The sequence below is a fragment of the Fragaria vesca genome, linkage group LG6, assembly GCF_000184155.1.
Source record: "Fragaria vesca subsp. vesca linkage group LG6, FraVesHawaii_1.0, whole genome shotgun sequence".
NCBI lineage: Eukaryota > Viridiplantae > Streptophyta > Magnoliopsida > Rosales > Rosaceae > Fragaria > Fragaria vesca.
In genome coordinates, this window is record NC_020496.1 from 31,819,085 (window position 1) to 31,838,633 (window position 19,549).

At 37.3% G+C, this 19,549-nt stretch overlaps 3 protein-coding genes across 3 annotated transcripts; all 3 read right to left on the reverse strand.

The window, feature by feature from the left end:
• Positions 1-6,189: 6,189 nt before the first annotated feature.
• LOC101296702 lies at positions 6,190-8,136 on the reverse strand. Its single transcript, XM_004306092.1, has 3 exons — positions 7,866-8,136; positions 6,540-6,737; positions 6,190-6,450 (listed from the first exon to the last, which is right to left on the reverse strand). Exons 1-3 carry the CDS (start codon positions 8,134-8,136, stop codon positions 6,428-6,430), a joined length of 492 nt encoding a protein of 163 aa, XP_004306140.1. The 3' UTR covers positions 6,190-6,427.
• Positions 8,137-8,351: 215 nt separating this feature from the next.
• Positions 8,352-13,505, reverse strand: LOC101314586 (starch synthase 2, chloroplastic/amyloplastic-like). Its single transcript, XM_004304246.1, has 9 exons — positions 13,352-13,505; positions 13,146-13,279; positions 12,339-12,900; positions 11,473-11,537; positions 11,126-11,203; positions 10,907-11,017; positions 10,751-10,795; positions 9,996-10,169; positions 8,352-9,552 (listed from the first exon to the last, which is right to left on the reverse strand). Exons 1-9 carry the CDS (start codon positions 13,503-13,505, stop codon positions 8,596-8,598), a joined length of 2,280 nt encoding a protein of 759 aa, XP_004304294.1. The 3' UTR covers positions 8,352-8,595.
• Positions 13,506-14,492: 987 nt separating this feature from the next.
• On the reverse strand, positions 14,493-18,083 carry LOC101315167 (cyclin-T1-4-like). Its single transcript, XM_004304248.1, has 7 exons — positions 17,963-18,083; positions 17,393-17,615; positions 16,229-16,310; positions 15,986-16,120; positions 15,744-15,907; positions 15,482-15,633; positions 14,493-15,228 (listed from the first exon to the last, which is right to left on the reverse strand). The coding sequence occupies exons 2-7, from the start codon at positions 17,563-17,565 to the stop codon at positions 14,828-14,830; spliced, it is 1,107 nt and encodes a 368-aa protein (XP_004304296.1). The 5' UTR covers positions 17,566-17,615; positions 17,963-18,083; the 3' UTR covers positions 14,493-14,827.
• Between the last annotated feature and the right edge of the window lie 1,466 nt (positions 18,084-19,549).

Below are 19,549 nucleotides of genomic sequence, written 5' to 3' on the forward strand. Positions count from 1 at the left end.
ATCCAGATTGCTTCACACTCAACAAATCTAAGCCATATATAGGTAAATGGTAGTAAGCTAGTTAGGGGGAACCCCCAAAAAAAAAAATTTGCTCGTCCGTTTCAAGATCTCTTTGACTCTGTAAATTTCAATTCATCTCTTCAATATTCTAGCCGTCCCCTAGAAGATTCAGGCTCGACAGTTACATATAAGTGTTGTAATCCAACTTAACTCTATATGTGATCAAGTTAGCCTTTCTTCGTAAAATTTACCTATCTAGAGAAATCAATATCATCAGTTCGTCTTCTACATTTTTCTGTTTCACCATGAATTTGAGCAGGTTCCTCATCTTTCATTTCTTAATAGAAGTCCATAACCGTCAAATTACGAGCTCAGGAAGCAACAAAACTCAGAAAAACAACGCACTCACTCACATGAACTTCATGAAATGTTAGTAACGTGCCATAGAAAGACTAGAAAGACAAACCAACAATTTCAGCCATCCGTTTCTGGATCTGGCCTCGTGATATGCACTCAGTACGTACTACAGTTTTCTAGAACAGTCAGGCTCGACATAGCTTCGGTGCTGCCGAGCGGCCCGAGCCTAACCCACCTCCAGCACTCAAACTGCTATTAATACGAGCATCTGCTAAACCCTTCGATGCAGAACACACAACCTTAGCTAGCTATGGCCATGAGTGTGAGTTTGAGAGAGCCACCTGATAAGCTTAGAGAGACCATCAAAGAATCGATTTCTCCGATCGACGGTGTGTTTTTCACTTCATTCTCTAGCTTTCCATTCACTTCACCATTATTCTTGATGGCACATTACTTTCAGTTTGATCTAGATTTATCAGCTAATTGGTCTTTATAATTTTACATCTTACTGTTTCAGGTTGTTATGGAGAAGTTGAACTGAGGACTTCATTCACCAAATGGAAAAAGAAGGTACATCATGGATCAAGCTTGCTGTGCCCCTGCAAGCTTCTTCATCTCCATCCTACTCCAACAGATAGACAAGAAGAGGGTAGATGAGAGTGAAAGCTTGACTCTTGACAGCATAAGGCAATCCTTGATTCGACAGGAGGATGACATCATCATAATTTGCCTTTGGGAGAGGGCACAGTATGCTCACAATCCCAGCACATATGAAGATGATGCTACTCCTGTATATATGATCAAGCCAAATCTTGTTGCAGCTGTGTAAAAGGCCGGATAGGATCATGCCTCTCATGAAGGAAGTTCAGATTGAATACCGATTGAGAAGACTGGAGTAGATTGAACTATGGCAGTTTCGCAGTTAGCTAGGAAGTCATTTTCTGTTGTAGGATATAGTCCAAAGGTTGGATTTTATGGTTGATGAATGTGAATGACTTCTAATTGTTAATGGTAAACTTGTTGTTAGGAACGTTTTTGTGTGCTAATAAGATCAGTAGAAGGATTCATTGTTCAAAGAAAAAATGACAAACAACAAAATTACAAGTGCAGAATATTTTGTCATTTTTCTTTAACATGAATCCTTCTACTGATCTTATTAGCTTAGAACGTTCCTAACAATAAGTTGATTCTGTGACAATTAGATCGAAGTCTTAGTTTGTAAATTCCCTTTTCTCATAAAAACGAAGAACAATTAAGAGTCCTTTTCTTCTTCCTTATCTTCTAGCTTTTCCTTTCGTTTCAATACGAGACTTTTAGCCCTCAAGTACGTAAATGGAGCTATATATACCAGACTTATAACATACTAGCTTTTTACCTATGCATATGCACGGGTTCCCAATTCTCTAAGTTAGACAACCCACTGGCAACTTCCCACTATTTTCTCCTCAGTTAATTCTTTGTTTTATTTATTTATTTTGTTATTTACTATAGTAACTCTTGTTCTTAATATATAGTCTGAATTAGGTTAATAGAGGTAATATCGGCAAACATAATTTGGAAATTTTTTTTACTGCTGGCTTTATAATAGTAGAGATATAACAAGCGTTGCACACATTTACAAGAATAAAAATAAGACAAATTTATGAGACTCCCATAATTTTTTGATCATGTGTCCGAATTTTTAGTTACAAAGTTACAAAAATGTACGTACATCCACAATGATCAGTTATAAAAGTATGGTTTATGTTTTTAAATGAATGAGTTTTGATATTGTTCGAGAATATTCTAGATGACATATTAATGTCGCAAGTACTAAATTTAGTCGATTTTTTTATGCATAACGACAAATTTCTCCTATGTATATTTATGATGTAAGTAATGACAAAATTGTTTGTTATAATAAAAATGCGTTATACAGTTATTTGTTATCATTATCCGTACATATGTATATGATGTCATAATAACTTATAGATCATATATTCACGGTTGCATAACTGTATCCGTCACAATGATCAAATGACTCAAATCTAAAAGTACGACATTGATTTTGTCGAAATCTAGCTAGTTGACATACTAACATGCGTTGTATTTTTTTTAATGACAATAAGTTCATCTCATGGATAGTAGTTACCACATCGGCGAGCATTTGTTCAAAATTTTCTAAATATGTTGTATGTGAATTGTGAAGTAATTATCTCTAATAAAACTTAAATTATCCAAATAACGGTTTTGTTTACCACAATAACGACAAATTTGTTTTCGAATATACAAGTATATCATATACATAGAGGGGTACCGTAGAATTTCTCATATGAGTTAACCTTTCTTCGTAAAATTATAATCGACACGAATGAGGATGTATCGGATGTCCCCAAAGGGACACACGAATGAGGGCGTATGAGTTAGCCTTAATTTATTAATGATTACATACTCATCCAACTTTGTACGTATGCGAGTAAGCCTAGCTTTCTTCGTGAAATTACCCAGAGAAATCAATAGTTCCCCTTCCTCTTCCCAGAGTTTTATAGCTTTCTTCTACATTTTACTGTTCACCATCAATTTCAGCATGTTCCTCATCTTTCATTTCCTTAACTTCGCCATAACCATTACCTTCTTAAAAAAAAGAAGAAGAAGAAGTTCATAACCGTCAATTAAAGGAGCTCAGGAAGCAAGCAAATTCTGAGCAATTCAAATTCAACAATTCACCGACTCATATAATTTATGTAATGTTAGTAACGCTTACGTTACCAGAAGAAGACACCAATTTTAGCATCGGCCGTTTCTAGATCTGGCCTCGTGAAATGCACCGAGTACAGCTTCCTAGAGCGCGCATTCCGGCTCGATCGACGGTTGACACAGCTTCGGTGCTTCCGAGGCTAAGCACTCACCGTGCTATAAATAGGAGCATCTGCTAAACCCTTCAATGCAGAACACAACCTTAGTTAGCTATGGCTATGATGAGTGTGAGTTTGAGAGAGCCACCTGATAAGCGTAGAGAGATTAAAGAATCGATTTCTCCGACGGTGTGTTTTTCATTTCATTCTCTATACTTGAGCACATTACTTTCAGTTTGATCTTCTTCAGCTTGGTCTTTACTAATACATGCTGTTCCTGTTTCAGGTTGTTACGGAGAAGTTGAATTGAGGACTTCATTCACCAAATGGAAAAAAAAGGTGCATCATGCATCAAGCTTGCTGTACCCCTTCTTCATCTCCATCAGGCAATCCTTGAGCCGACAGGAGGATGCCATCATCATATAAGCTGATGAGTATTCCTGCAATCCTGCATGTATAGAAGATCAAGCCAAATCTTGCTGCAGCTGTATATGGGGATTGGATCATGCCTCTCACCAAGGAAGTTCAAGTTCAATACCTGTTGAGAAGACTGGAGTAGAATGAACTAGGGCAGTTAGCTAGGCAGTCATTTAATTTAATATCTGTTGTAGAATTTAGTCCAAGGTTGGATTTTATATATGGTTGATCGATGTGAATCATGACTTCTAATTGTTACCGAGTGAATCGAACTTGTTGTTAGGAACGTTTCTGTTCGCTAATAAGATCAGTAGAAGGATTCATTGTTCAAAGAAAAAATGACAAACAACAATTAGAAGTCTTTTTCTTCTTCCTTTTGTTTCAATACCAGAATTCTCAAGAAACAACCTGCCATGCATGTCTACCTCTATACACGATTGATAAATGATTTATCACCTAGTACTAATTATGATGTCTTTGATCACAATACGATGGTATATATGAATCATGTATTTTCAACTCAACGATGATAAGTTGATAACTATGACCAATATTACTCTAAGTATCCTAATCAAAGAAGCCATCAAAAGTTCTCATCAAGTGAAATACAGCAATGCCTTTCCGCAAGATATAGGCTCTCGGCAATTAGTGAAGAGTTCATACGGGAAAAACCTATTCACTCTTCTCAAAGTAACTTTCATCCTCAGAAGTCAGAATGTTAATTTGAATTTTCAGCAAAATAATTCCACTCAGCACAATTGAGGATAGGGTTTATAAAGCAGCAAACTGATTTTAACATATTTTGTATTTTTGTTTTGTTTTTTGAATTGAAAGGCAGAAATGAATGAGTTTTGATACTGTTCGAGAATATTCTAGATCAAATATTAATGTCGCAAGTACTAAATTTTGTCAATTTTTAGATGCATAACAACAAATTTCTCCCGCATCTATAGTATGGTGCACGTGAGTAATGACAAAGTTGTTCGTTATAGTGAACATGCGTTACATAGTTACTAGAAATGTTACCCGCGCGCTGCTGCGGCATTTTTAGTTCTGAAAGGCGCTGTTTTTTTTGTCTTTCTTTGTTTAGAAATGGCTGAAATGCTACATCAATTTCACTTGAAATAAATAGTAAAACTTTATTGTCAATTTTACAATGGCAATGCACTGATTGAGGTTTGTATTTAAACTTTTGATAAAGGTCTATAATAGCAACTATGATCATAAAATATAGGCAATGACAATGATAGCATAATGGGCATATAAGATAGCATGAAATATACAGAAAAGGTTTGCATCTTGTATACGTGATAGATATAGATCACCATGACTGTATTAAAAAGCAGTTGCAACCCCCCTCTGATGGATACCCATTGATCTACAACCTATCTTCTGTACACCTAAAACCTAAACCTATCTTCTGTACCAAAATATTAGTCAATGCCAACTAATACATGATAGCAGCAAAAGGTTATAAAACCTGGACGTTCACAATCGATCATACTTGCACAAAATGGTAGGCCAGACTTGGTTGGTTGCCTGCAAAAGAACAGGAGCAATACCATTTACTCCTGCTTTGACTTCAGCTTACTTTTACTTCTTTTACCTTTGTTGATTGAACAATAAAATCCAAAAGAGGGAAAAATTAGAGGATGTTAAATAGACAGTTCAAGGTGAAAGTGTTTAATCTAATGTAAGAAAGAAGATATAACAAAGAAAGGAGCAGGTAGTTCTATGAAAGAATAAGTTTTTTTAAGTAATACCAATGAAAGATTTGTTTTCTATATACAGAAAGAGTGCATTTAGCAAAGAATCTTTTGCACTTAAGTTTGTTATATAGTGAAAATGTGCATTTAGCCAAGTCTTCATTTGCACATAAACAGAATATGCACTTTGTAAACTACACTTGTCATTTCATACTTTTAAACTAAGCATTGCCTAAGAAAGCTATGTGAAAAACTGAGATACACATATATGTATCTTTCAAGAAAATTAAAAAGGTAGATCATGTGTGTGTGTGTGTATATATCTATACAAAAATGTCTCTCTGCCTCTCTATTCCCATAAATGTCTATATGTCTCTCTATCCCTAAACTAATACTGTTATATCAAGAATACTTCCATACTCAAGTATTTAGACTTGGCAAACACAAACTGAAGATATATTGTATAAACATTCTTGATAGACCACTTAAATTTGAAACTTAAGAAGAACAACCTATGGTAAAGGTAGAGGAGCCTATGACATTGTTAAAGTTTCCTCAGAAATGTATTATGCATGCTGTGGCTAGCTAGGCTCTGTAAAAATTAAAAACTAAAACTATCAGCACCCTACTTCAACATTGGTTCAAATATCACGTCTTATGCTTTTCTTATTACCTGTCTTATGACGTATCATCTAGAGACCCAAATCTTCAAACCTCAACTGCAAGCGAAGAAAATCGAATCCAAAACCCCTAGCTGAAAAGAAAAGGAGACAGACCTTGAACAAAAACACAAACTATTCGAATGATATAATCAAGATTCAAACTAAAAAAAAAAACCAAGAAGAAAACTTTGAACAACGAATTTGTCAAAGATATACCAATTTGCAGGCACAAATAGATACTGCAACCAACTTGAATCACTTCAAGATCCCACAATCCAGTGTCTACAAAAGACCCAATCAGTCTGAGACCGAGGTAAACCAATTCAGATCAAGAGATGTGAGGAGCGGAAAGGAAGAGTTGTACTGACTTCGTCAAGCAGTTACGGTAGCGTAGAAGTAGAAGAGCACAGCTAGATGATAACCTTCACTTCCTGTGCTCTCTTTTTCTCTCTCAGATGAAGAGCCAGAAGAGTCCTGCGAAACCAAAAAAAACAAAAAAACTTTTATACTTAGGGCGACCCAGAGAAAGGAGACGGTGATGACACCGGTAGAATAGGCATCACCTCCGCCAGAGGAGACCCCACAATTGGCGAAGATGGTGATGACGACATGCTCCTTCATGTTGAAGGGACCGGGGTTCAAGTTGAACTTAAAGCCCAACAAATTGAAGTCCTTGTTTGGCAGAGTTTTGGCCATGAACTTTCCGATTGGCAAGACAGCGATTTGCATGAGAATGGCGGGGCGACGAAGGGAGACCTTTTCTGAGTTTGTATCGGACAGAGCAAGAGAAAACATGAAAGATCGAGAAGAATGGTGAGGCAAAAAAAAAAAACTTTATACCCATGCCCAAAACCCTGAGGGCACATGCAGGCCCAAACCCAACACCCAAAAAAAAAAAAATCCAGGGAAGCAATCAAAGGACTGTTCCGAAGAACAGTAACTCTCTGCTGACGTCATCTCAACAAATATTTATATGGTAAATTTGTTTATCATACGAACATAATGTGTATATGACGTTATTACTTATAGATCATATGTTCACGGTTGCATAATTGACCGCCACAATGGTCAAATGACTCAAATCTAAAAGTAAATGACATTGAATGCACAAGGGATCTTATTGTATTTTTAATGACGATCTCACGAGCTGTTTGTAATATGACGACAACAAAATTATGAATTAGGGTATGTGAGTGAAACTAAACAAAGTTACCACATGTGTTTTATATATTTACATATAACCAAACAAAGTTATCACACCGACGTCCGTTTGTTCAAATCTAAGAATGTCGGATGTGAAATAATTACCTCTTTTTTCAATGAAAGAGGTCATATTTTATTAACTCAATAAGTAGTACAAAAACGATCCTCTCCAGTGGGGGCGTCAGAAAGAACCGTTATGTAGAAACTACTACAAATCCACCTCAAAAAGAGTAAACTAAACTAGTAATCTCCTAGTACACTCACATTCTTTAATGAAGCCCATAACAAAAGGAAAAAGAGCCCCGGCTAATAAATTTTTCCCATTATGGGGTCACCGAGGTCTCTCTTCTTTTTGCGATCTCTCTCGCTTAAATTGAGATGATAAAAAGCTCATAATCTCTTAGTAAGAAAAAATGTGGGGCCACAACAAAAATAAAAAGAAAAAACATAATAATAACTACCTAAACCCAACAAGGCACAAAATTTTCCCCATTATGGGATGACCGAGGTCTCTCTTCCCTTTGTGATCTCTCCCGTTTAAATCGAGATAATAAAAAGCTCATAATCCCTTGGTAAAAAAAGCTGTGACCACACAACAAAAATAAAAATAAAAAACAGAACAATAACTACCCGAACCCAACAAGGCTCAAACAGTAGGGCCCAGAGAGAAACCCTAGGAGTCATACCTAACCAAGCTTTGCCACCATCAATCCATGCCCAAACTGAAGCTGCCGTCGCCGTTGCCGTTGCCGTGCTCACATTGTGAAACCCGACACCAACAACCAACCCAAGCACACGATTTTGCACTTCAAGCATACACCCATTGGTCATAATGCCGACGTCATAACGAAGGAGAGAGGAATCCTCGGGTTTCCAAACACCACCGAGCCTATCACCACCCACATGAGGCTCCTGAAATGACTCAGACAACCACACACCTCCGCCGGTCTCACCCATAGGAAGGTACTGAGGGGGACAAACATCCCGATCAATGTTATTCTCATCGTCGACACACCACCCAAAGTCGATATGGACCAAAGGATCCTGAAACGACCACGGTCCGCCTTCCGATCCAAAGTCGATATAGTTTTAGCTAATTTCCTTGCACCTCATTCAACATTATTGCCGACCAATATTATTATCAAGAAAACCGGAAAAAATTTGGAGCTTACAGAAAGAAATAAAGTAACATAGTAACATAGTGACATCTCCCTTCGCCAAGACTTCTGCATTCTGGACTCACAGTATAAAGTGTAATCGTGTGAATCATATAACATGAAGGAAAGAAAAAGAATCTGCTAACAATATTTACATTGTAAATACTATAGTGACTTTGCTTATCAAAACTCGGGATATCAAGTATATCCTGGTAAAGCTCGCAAAGAGTTTATTGTGGACATGAAGCAGCAACAGCTCTCACCATTGGTACTTTGCAGCAACTAGAACCTCCTCATAATTCTGAGCAGCTTTGTCCCAACTTAGATCCTGCATCATTCCTCGTCTCTGGATTCCTTCCCAACTCTGCTTGAAGTCTCGATAAGTATATATGCAATTTCCTAATGCATGGATGAGCTTACCTGTATCAGCGCTGTCAAACGTCCACCCAAGTCCCGACTCCTCGTATGGATTGAAAGGATGTACGGTATCTTTCAGTCCACCAACAGCATGAACGACTGGAACTGTCCCGTAGTTCATAGCATATAGTTGGTTCAGTCCACAAGGCTCAAATCTTGAAGGCATGAGCAAAATGTCTACACCAGCAGTTATCCTATGAGCTGTTTGTACAGAAAAACCAACCCATCCCCTGACCTTGTCTCGGTGTTGATGTTCAAACTCTCTCAGCATCTGTTCCAGGTCAGGTCTTCCGGTGCCTAACATGACTAGTTGCACATCTTGATTAATCATCCATGGAATCGCTTCTGCTATAAGATCAACACCTTTCTGGTGATCAAGTCTCCCAATGAAACCAATTAAAGGGACATCCTCACGGATTGGCAAACCCAGCTCCTTCTGTAAGGCAGCCTTACACTGGGGCTTGCCAGTCTTAAGTGTCTCTAGGGAGTAGTTTGTATAACCATCTGATCTCAAGAAAATGTCAAACTGTGGGTTCCAGTCTGTATTATCAATTCCATTAACAATGCCCCTGAGTTTCCAGTCATTTTCATTTATGATCCCATGCAATCCCCAACCACCGTCAACTGTTTTAACCTCCCAGGCATATCCATGACTTACAGTAACCACACGGTCAGCTGTCTTCAAACCAGCTGCAAATATATTGAAGTGCTCCCCTCCAATAGGGTCATACAATTTGAAAAGATCCAAGTAGTGTTGTGGAAGATCAACGAAGGAGAAATCACTTACCGGCCCACGACCCTGGGTCAAATACAATAATGTAGTTCATATATCTTCATCATTATGATTATGCCAAGAATTATTTTTACCAGGATATCATTCAAAATTTCTAAACAGTTTATTGTGTTCTGGACTTCGCTTGAAAACCAAAAACGTCCAATAGTGGTTGGGCTCATTTTTGCAAGTTTTTCATGCGGTATAGACTGGAAACTTAAGTTCCTAAACTTAAATTGGCCTCTAAATCTAGACAAGTTGGTCAGTTAAGTCCAATCTCGTGAGCACATTTTAACACATTCATGCTAAGAACTCTGCAGTCTCATATATAAACATGAAAAATAGTTCAACCAACTGATAATGAAACCACTTGAGCTTACTTTCTAACGATGCAGATGCTCAAGTTTCCGACACAACAATATTATCTAACATCAAGATTTAGTCAGATGAGTTTTGTGCGAGGAACAAACCTGGTGAGCTATGTTGTGGATTACAAGGATGGACCTTGCATATATCATCAAGCCATTGTCTCTATAATACGCCTTTAGATACACTGGTAACAGTGCAGTATGCCAGTCATTTGCAATGAAAGCCAAGTTTCCATCACCATAGCAAATACCACCACATGGAACATTCCAAGGGGCCTGCAACAAATATATTTACTCTTTGGAATGTAAGCAGATAAAAAGGACATAAACTTCACTTAATCAACTTTAACATTAAAGGGAAATGACCCCATATTTGCTGTTAATTCATGTTTGACATTGGTGCAAGACCAACAAAAACAAAATTTCTTGGTGGGTGGCTTAATCAACTTTAACATTAAAGTGAAATGACCAATATTTGTTGTTAATTCATGTTCGACATTGCTGCAAGACCAACAAAAAAAAAAAAAAATTGGTGGGTGGGTGCTGCATATTGTACTTCTTTCCTTAGAATTATAAAAAGATGTCGATCAATGATGGAAAAATGATAAGAGCACTTGCATGCGGCCTATTAAACTAATTGTACCAACATACTTGACATGAAACAGGTCATCGCTAACAGAAGGTTTATGGCTATATGCACAGAGGTTTTCTTTTGTCTACATATCTGGATCCTGAAGTTTGTATCTACTTCTATCACTATGAGATACTTGTATCCATTACAGAAATTAGATGCTTGAGAAATGTAAGACAGCATTTGCATATTTGACTCTATACAAATGAGCATTCAACTAACGTACCTCAACAGCAGCCTTGCAAAATAACACCATCCGCTTTAAGATATCCTGCACCATAATTTGTTCAAATGAAAACCAATCAGGTCCAAACGGTCGGGCAAACCATTGTTTATCCCTCCTGAGAACCATTTGAAGCTAAAATGACAAGAAATATCTCACCTCACGCTTTCCTCCGTATATATTATTCTCCATGTGACGGAACATAGGAGAATCAATGAAGACAAAATCTACACCATCAATATAGGAATGAAAGAATGCTACTTCCATATGCTGCAATGTCATTCGTTACAAAATGAGCAGTTAGAAGCTATGTAATTCAGAACTTGACAGAATATTTGTTACTAAAATAAAATAAAAAGTATTGTAGCTGCTGCATACCTGGCCATCTACTTTATATCCTTTCCGGACCCCTAAATCTTGAGGTTCAGCATAATTGCCATACCGAGGTGCCACAACCTGTGAGAGAATGAGAATATTTAACAAAATTAATAAAATTAGAACATAAAGTATTGAGAATAAATACTGAAAAGCCATAGAATAAATAAGATAGGGTGTAATATTAGACTCAAGTGCTGGATGTTCCTAAATGTAAGTTTTCCAGGCATAGAATTCCAACAAATTGGAGCTCATTTCCTTGAAACTGCTACCATGGAGATTGTGTAAATAAGTGTCATGTTATCCTGTAGTAACACTTCTTTAAATAGTATTTAAGAGAAAAGCAATACCATAACCCTATGGCCACGCCGAGCCAAAGCCTTTGGTAAAGCTCCAGCAACATCTCCAAGCCCACCTACAAAGCTCTTCGTTATTAACTATTAAGTCATCAACATGCATAAGTGTGTGCGCATACATAAAAACACACAAACACACAGAAGAGTCAGGTCACAGTGGCAAAATTTAACTTAGAGGTTCAACACTCGAACAGACTATTGTTATCAGCACCATTGTTTCTTTTGCTTGTCTTAAGAAAAGAAAAACCTCTTTTGGCAAAATTGTGATGGTCTATGTAACCAAAAAAAAACAATTGTGATGGCCTATGCTATCAACTTTCAAAAGTACCTATCTAGTGATGGCTGACAACAATTGACATCAGTTTCCCTTTTCTTTTCTTTTCCTTTAAGTATCTGGAATAAATGTAACTAGAGACTAGAGACCTTCTAGAAGCCAAATTACCTACGCAACCGGTTTACATATTAGGAACATGATCTATGGAAAATGGATGTATGCATATTTAAACAATGTTATTTTTAAATTCAATGTCTATCAACACTTCTTTGTAGTTTTATATTTTCAATCTTCTCATGTTAGCATGAATAGTTAACCAAATTGATTAACATTATGGATACATTTCATCTCATATTTCCTATCTATGCCAATCCATTTGGTAACAAATCTCTATCATATCAAATTTATTAGTGTAAACAAATAAAATGTATGTATATCACCATCTTGTTTGTACCTCTATGTACATGTGCATGTCAGAGTGATAAGATTAATTTCGTAATCAAAAAGGTGAGCTACATGCATACACGGATATCTTTTGCCCTTTAAATCATAAATAACTTCAGATTTTGTGTTTATTCATGTTTACCTGTTTTCGACCACGGAGCACATTCTGCTGCCACCAATATGATATTCATGACATTGGGCCCAGCCAAAGGAGGGGGCTTTACGTTATCGATTGTAGGATCAGCCGCCCCAACATTGACCTGCTGTGGACTTGGTTCTTTCAAATCTACATGCTCTTCTTCATCTTTCACAGAAGATGGCTCCATGGTAGTTGAAATAAAAGATGGCAGAGAATCAGACCACTCTGACTTGGCACTAGTCTTATTCCCATGCTTTATGGACTCTACCTCATGGGGAGCCTTATTAAGAGGCACAGTTTCTTCATGCTCCTTCTCAATTTCACTAAAGCCTCTACTAACAGCGGAAGGCACCGTTTCTAACTCCTTTTCTCCATTTGAATGAGCATAGCTGCTTGAAGCAATGCTGGAGTTTTGTTCTTCAACAGTGTCATTACCATCACTTGAAGAACTTCCCACATCCGAAAAAGAGTCCCCTTGTTCAAAAGAACCATCCTCTTCTTCTTCTTCTTCTTCTTCGTCTATATCACTAGTAATAGATGATACCAATTTCCTTCTTTCAGCAATCTACAAAACACAAAGTTACTTCCTTTAACTCTCTTTCGCCATTTAAAACACCTCCACAGACAAAAATTCTATATACAAAGCAGACATTCACTCTATATTACTTTATCTATCTCTTTCAGCAATCTCCTGAAGACATAAAGTTTCTTCCTTTAAACATTCACAGATTCTAAACTACTAAAAGGGAAGCTAACATTGTACATTGAATCATTTCTACCACACCATAAAAAAGCAAAGGCTGAAATTACCTGTTGAAGTAGGCCTCTTTGCATAGCAAGAACCTTCTTGCTCTTCTCAATGGTGGCCTGAAGCGCATCCTCTGATTCACCATTGTCCTCCTCACCATCCACAGAGACCTTCCTTATTGCTCTAACAGGCTTCACTCTCCAAACCTGTCCTTTTGTGCAAGAACTAATCTGCCCACTACACAACCCCACAGCCTGTGAATACCCACTTGCTGAACCACTGATCAAACTCACTTCACCGGCCCTTCTCCGGCGGTGAGTGAAGAATGGTAACCGGAGCTGGCGAGTGTTGTCGCTGTGGAGCAGCACAGAGCTCTCAGCCTTGGTCTCTATCACAAAAGGCAGAGACTTTATGGAAGCCATGAGTGTGTGAGATGATTGGGTGGGAAATAAAGCAGACCCAGTTGAGAAAATTGAAAAAAGAAGCAAACCCAATTCAGGAAATGGAAGCTGAGTGATACCCAATTGAACAATGCCTGAGAATCTGAGCTAAAACCATGGACTTGGAAGAAGAAGAAGAAGAAGAAGAAGCACAATCTCTGTGAAGGGTCGCTGAGATGGGTCCCACATAAGATGAAGGAGTGTAAATCATGGAGGGGTTTTATTTTATGAGGCTAATAATTGTGAGAAGATGGAAAAAAGAAACCCAAAAGAAAAACAAGCTTTAGAATATTTTTGAGGGGTTTTGGATGCTACTGTCAACTGTGACCACAAGCTCTGCCACTCTTTTAGTGTCAGAGACATTTTGGGGTAATGTGGCCTGGGCTTCTTTGCAAGGCCTGCCACTAATCTTTTACCATAAATCACCAACGTTAAATTCAATGAATGATGATTCTCTTTTTGAACAGGTATGAATGATTCTCTCTGGAAATGGAAACTATAGGTTAGAAATTTCCAGGGATTTAAAACGTAGTGGCTGAAATGAGTCACCACCAGCTCAGTGTGTAGTCGTGATTTGATTAGAAAAGACATCCATGTTTTTTTTTTGTTTTTTGAAAAGAAACGACATCCATGTTGTGCTAGCTTTTCTGGGTTTGAAAGTTACTCGTTTGCCTTTTTCTTCTGCTCCCTGTTTTCAATCTGCTGACTCATGCCTACTAGCCTTTCACTGAATCAAAAGGTTGTTGCTTTTTCAACGGAATGGAAAACGTGGTTTACTTTGTCAATTCGCTTCAGAGATTAGGATAATGTGAAGCTTATTATACATGTGTACATGTAAGGCTCCACAACTTTCCTGGATAAAGATTCTATTTTTTCAGTATAGAATGATGAGTTTCAAGATGGTGTCTTACAATGGAGAACAGAGAACCCCCAAAAGTTAGAACCTTGGTGGGAAAAAGTCGGGATCATGAGATGAGTATAAAGTGAAGTTTCTTTACTGATAAAAATGTGAAAGCAAGTTTAACAAGTAGCACCTGTATATAAAAGAGCAGATGCTACAAACTAGAACAATCACATCCCCAACAAAACAGTGATGTACAGAGGAAGTGATACAAGTAATGGCATGAAAGCCAATTCAAAATATTCAAAACCTTACAATACCTCCTTTTGTTTCTTCTCTGGGGAGGCATCTTCTAGCACTATACCACCTTCAAGCTCACTTTCTATCCATGCTTCAGCATCTATCTCTACATCTGGGGTATCCACCTTCTTATTGGAAACTTTACCGCCTGATCTCCGCCTCTTCAATTTATCTCTAATCCGGTCAATGTCAATCGCATTATCGTTCGGATCATATTGTTCACCTTTGATCTCAGCACCACCATCCTCAACATTGGCACTTGGACTACCACTATCACATGTGTGACATGATAAAGCTTCCTTCGTGGTGGTACAGTTCTCACCTCTATAGCATTTTGGTTGAAAGACATAATAGACTCTCCTAGTCCTCTGTCCTCTTCCGCCAAGGTGCTGTGCCTACAATGACCATCAATCGCTGCTTCACTTGAAACACATGATTGAGAGCTACTAGGATCACTTGGCCTTCTAATTAAAGTTTCAGACTGATTTCCCTTCCCCTTTTTGGGAGATAGAGCTTGTTTTCTGCTTGCCTTCTGCAAACTTTGTACCATCTCTTGAATGACGTCTGAAAAAAGTTGAAAAAGAAGTTATAGTCCTTTTACAGCACCCAAAAGATAAAAGACACGAGGCTTTAAGAATCTATTCAAATTTGACACTCTTTCTGACCAACACTATACGATACGAGAAAACATACCAAGGCTTCTGTATTAAGACATGCTCTATATGGCCACCCTTGGTTTAAGAAGTATTAAACAGCATATGACTTCAATAGAAACCATGACAGAAATAATGAGAAACTGAAAGGACTTGCAACCAACCATCTAACTGTTTCGCTGAAACATCAAACTCCGCCCACCAAACTTTTCCATCCTCTTTGGGAAGTTTGACTTTTTGTATTTCTGCAGCAAGAAACAGTGAACCAGCTGCAATGTAGTGGGCCTCGTACTGCAAGCACAATGATGTACAAAGGCTGGACATTCATTCATAAGAACAATCAGTCACGAAAATGGCAATTATAAAATCCTTAAATCTCCCTAAGATGCATACAGAAAGCTCTGAATGTAAGAATACAATCCTCACCAATCATTAACGTAATTCCATGCCCTCTCAGCAAGGACAGGGAGAAGATTTAACCTCCTTAGAGCTTCAACAAGTGAGATGTAAGGAAGCTGCATCTCAAAATCAAAACCAACTGTGGACAACAGAATTATCTCTGCACCTAAAACCAATTCCTTGAAGACTTCCTACATGCAGAAGGGGGTAAATAAGCAACCATGGTAACTAGGAAGTAATAGTCTACACACATGGGCATGTCTGCATACTTTCCGTCTTAAAGATGGTAATGCAGAAGCATCCAATTTCTGGAGTATATCAGATGCTTGACGAAGAACATCATTCAAAGGGCGCCGGGTATCTTGTATTTTGCAAGCAAGAAAGATACTTACAGTTGCAATTGTCTGCAAAATGTTGACAACATGTTTTTAAATGAAAATGGCATATCCTGCTACAGCTAGATATGCAAGTTAGTTAATATTGTTCAGAAATTTCAGATACAAAATCTGTACCTTCCAATCATTCTTGGCATGAGATTGACGCATGTAAAAATGGTGGCACAACATCATTGCACATGCTATTGTCACCTGAGGCCTGAAAGATATATAGTATCGATCACCTTTACCAGGGATTATTAAATGCCCTGAAATTTGTATGTGCAATTAAAGAGAAGTTGCATAATTTGATTGGGAAATGGAAACAACTTAAAGAAGATTTTTTACCACAGAAACTTAAGTTCAAAGTACAATCTAGGAAATAACACCCTAATGCAACTAAAAGGGAAACAACAGATATATAATATCGATTACCTTTACCAGAAATTATTATATCCCTGAAATTCGTACGAGTAATTAAAGCAAAGTTGCATAATATGACTGGAAAGGGGATACAAGTAAAAGAAGATTGAATTCCCCAAGGCAACTTAAAATAGAAGGATATACGATCTATAAAATAACACTCTAATTTGACTAAAACGGAATTCTCATAAATATGGAGAATAAGCAAACAATTTATTTGGGTTCTTTAATTTGAAATTGCAGGCAACTCATCTGAAGGCTCTAGAAAATAACACTAATTCGACTAAAAGGGAACTATTATAATATGGAGAACAGGCAGACAATTTATTTGGGTTCGCTAATTTTAAATTGCAGGCAACTCAATTGAAGGGTCTTGTGAAAACCAAATGGAAGACAAAGGTTTGGGCAAAAAAGAATTGGACCATAAAGGTTGAAGCTTCAACCGACATTTAAATACTCACACAAAATAACATTAAGAGCTACAGAACTACAGATGATGATGATGCTGATATTGGTGGCACACAAGAAGCTTTCAGTCATACCAAATGAAACTCCATAAAAGATATCATCTTAATCACAGAAGCAAATAGAGAATCTTATAAATAACGCAATCACCAGCCAGATCATTATGTCAATAGACTAATCCATGCACAACTTCATTTACTGATATAGAAAGCATAGGCACTGAGCAACGACGAAAGTTCCTTTCTTGTTCGTTCAAGCAATAAAGATATCAATGGCCTAGGTTTGTAGAACATAATATCAATTCTACCATTCAATCGGAGTCAATAGAGCCAAAACAAGCCATATGGTCAAACAACACAAAATTTCCGTTAACTAACCTCAGACGCTGTCAATACAAGTATGTTCTCAACTTACAATTCAATCCTCATGCCGAGCTCTTTAAGATAAGAGCAATACAAGCCGCGCAATTCTGTCTCTTTCTTCCGGCTAATGCCATCCCTCCGAGATGGAGAACGAAGCTCTATCTCCTGCCTCGTATAATACCTCCCACGGACAGAGCACTGTGGTTCTTCTTCCGCTACCCACATACTATACAACACAACCTTTTGCAAACTTGTACTTCAAACTAGCAACTTTCCTAAATAACAAACATTCATGAGTCATATTCATTATTAAACCTCCCAACTACCCACACAATACCCAAATCCCAGAACTTATTTTCCCACAAAATTTCATTAAAGCTCAAAATTTTCACCTAACCCATTTGGCCATTTCAAATAGCAAAAAAGCTGATACAATTACAAACCCATCAATCTCAAATTGCAAAGAGTACTCATATAAACTCTTCAGAAGCATAAAAATTTGAACTTGCAATCTAATTAGGTTTAAATTGAGCGCATTTGAACCAGACTAAATTCAAATTCGAAACCAGTAAATCAATTCCTATTGGTCATTTCATTCTGGGTTTATCGAGCAGAGCATTACCTGTTACTTCGCTCGTCGGAAAATCAGTTGCATTATTGGCCTCCGGTGAAATTGAGAAGAGAGAGCAACGCGGCGTTTAATTGAGAGAGACTCGGTAGCAAATTTGGGGAAAGATTTAGGGATTTGGAAATAGGCTTTTGGACTAAAAAAGAAACAAACCTTTTGAGTTTTTGGGGAAAAGATTTGGGAAATTTTGGATAGGCTTTAAACCGAAAAGAGAAAACTATATTTTTTTTTGATACTCTTTCTTGATTTCCAAGTATCCGATCTGCTACTTGAATGTGTTCCTGGGCTTTTACTCATTTGGGTCGGTTTTGTTTTGTTTTTGTTTTCTTTTGTTTTATCACTTAAACTACTAAAATATTATGGTTGATTTTTAAGTAGTTTTTTTGTGTATTGAATTTAATTGTGTGGATGGGTAATGTTAGAAAATTTAGCTAACATAAATATCAAGTCTCGGTATGTGCACCTTAGGTGTCTTGGTTGTCCTAGGCCAGTTGTGAGTTCATTGTATTGTTAAATGGTCGTAACCTCTTAATGACATGATGAAACAGAGGGTTGCCGAATATGATTTCATGAGACAAGATAGTAGGAAAGTTGCATTATTTGTTATGATGTTTGTTTGTAGTAAAGTTATATTTTCGTTATGTCACCGTTTTGTCAAAGCAAATAGAGTTGTCAATGAAACATTCTTTACTAACTGGTGTATATTATAATACGTTATTTATTGTAATTTAAGGTTTAAGTTATGTCCCCCTTTGTATTCTATAGTTTCATTAATGAATGCTTAAAGGTGGCCGCGCCGACCCTTCTTATAAAAAAATAAAAAATTAAGTCTCGACGATGTGTGCTTGTCCGACTAATTGGTAAATCAAAGTCGTGGTTTGGAAACTACTATTCCGAATGAGATTAGCGTGAGGGTATCTCAAATTCTTCATGGACTTTTAAATTAATCACTCGACATATAGGAAATGCTCAAAGTATGAAGCATAATATCAGGGCATTATGACAACATCTTGAATCAAACTCAAATGTGGGGATCCAACCTGACGCTTTTTCACAAAACCGTTTGCAATGGTTAAATACACAAACTTATTCGGTTTAACAATTTTTTTTTTTTTTTAACTTGACAAGGATTAGGCGATATCAGCTCCTCTGTAGCAGTCTGGTGGTTGACAGAGCACCCACTCTACCCCAAACGGGACCGCTACAACCGGGAACCCACCTCCCGTCTCTTATCAGAATTTTTATTTAAAATAATAAAAGAAATTACATGAAAAAAGACGGTTTAACAATTTTACTTCTCTTGTTTATCCGTTGTTAATTCTCGATATTTTTGTTGTATAATTTCCTAGATCATCTAGGTTTTAATGTATATCTTTGAATAAAAAGATTGAATTTAGGTGTATATAAAAGAACCCATAGAAAAGGAAAAAAAAAAAAACAAGTTCCCTATAAAAGGACAAGTGTTTCTGTCTCCATCCCCTATCCCTGGGAAGCTGCTTCTGCAGTCAAGCTTTCAACCAAGAGCTCAAAACTAGGAAATCTCCTGTATTCTTACGGATCGCAAAGCTTATAGAATCCAAT

Excerpts from the sequence above, each read along its gene's own strand:
- LOC101314586 (XM_004304246.1), bottom strand. The coding sequence starts at position 13,505 with ATGGCTTCCATAAAGTCTCTGCCTTTTGTGATAGAGACCAAGGCTGAG. Across the intron at positions 11,538-12,338 it reads TGCTCCGTGGTCGAAAACAG|GTGGGCTTGGAGATGTTGCT; the intron begins GTAAACATGAAT and ends AGAGCTTTGTAG. Across the intron at positions 11,018-11,125 it reads GATATAAAGTAGATGGCCAG|CATATGGAAGTAGCATTCTT; the intron begins GTATGCAGCAGC and ends ATGACATTGCAG.
- LOC101315167 (XM_004304248.1), bottom strand. The coding sequence starts at position 17,565 with ATGTGGGTAGCGGAAGAAGAACCACAGTGCTCTGTCCGTGGGAGGTAT. Across the intron at positions 16,311-17,392 it reads CTCGGCATGAGGATTGAATT|GCCTCAGGTGACAATAGCAT; the intron begins GTAAGTTGAGAA and ends TATATCTTTCAG. Across the intron at positions 16,121-16,228 it reads ATGCCAAGAATGATTGGAAG|ACAATTGCAACTGTAAGTAT; the intron begins GTACAGATTTTG and ends AACATTTTGCAG.
- LOC101296702 (XM_004306092.1), bottom strand. The coding sequence starts at position 8,136 with ATGGGTGAGACCGGCGGAGGTGTGTGGTTGTCTGAGTCATTTCAGGAG. Across the intron at positions 6,738-7,865 it reads TGGTGGCAAAGCTTGGTTAG|AAAAGGTCTCCCTTCGTCGC; the intron begins GTATGACTCCTA and ends ATACAAACTCAG. Across the intron at positions 6,451-6,539 it reads TGGGGTCTCCTCTGGCGGAG|GACTCTTCTGGCTCTTCATC; the intron begins GTGATGCCTATT and ends TTGGTTTCGCAG.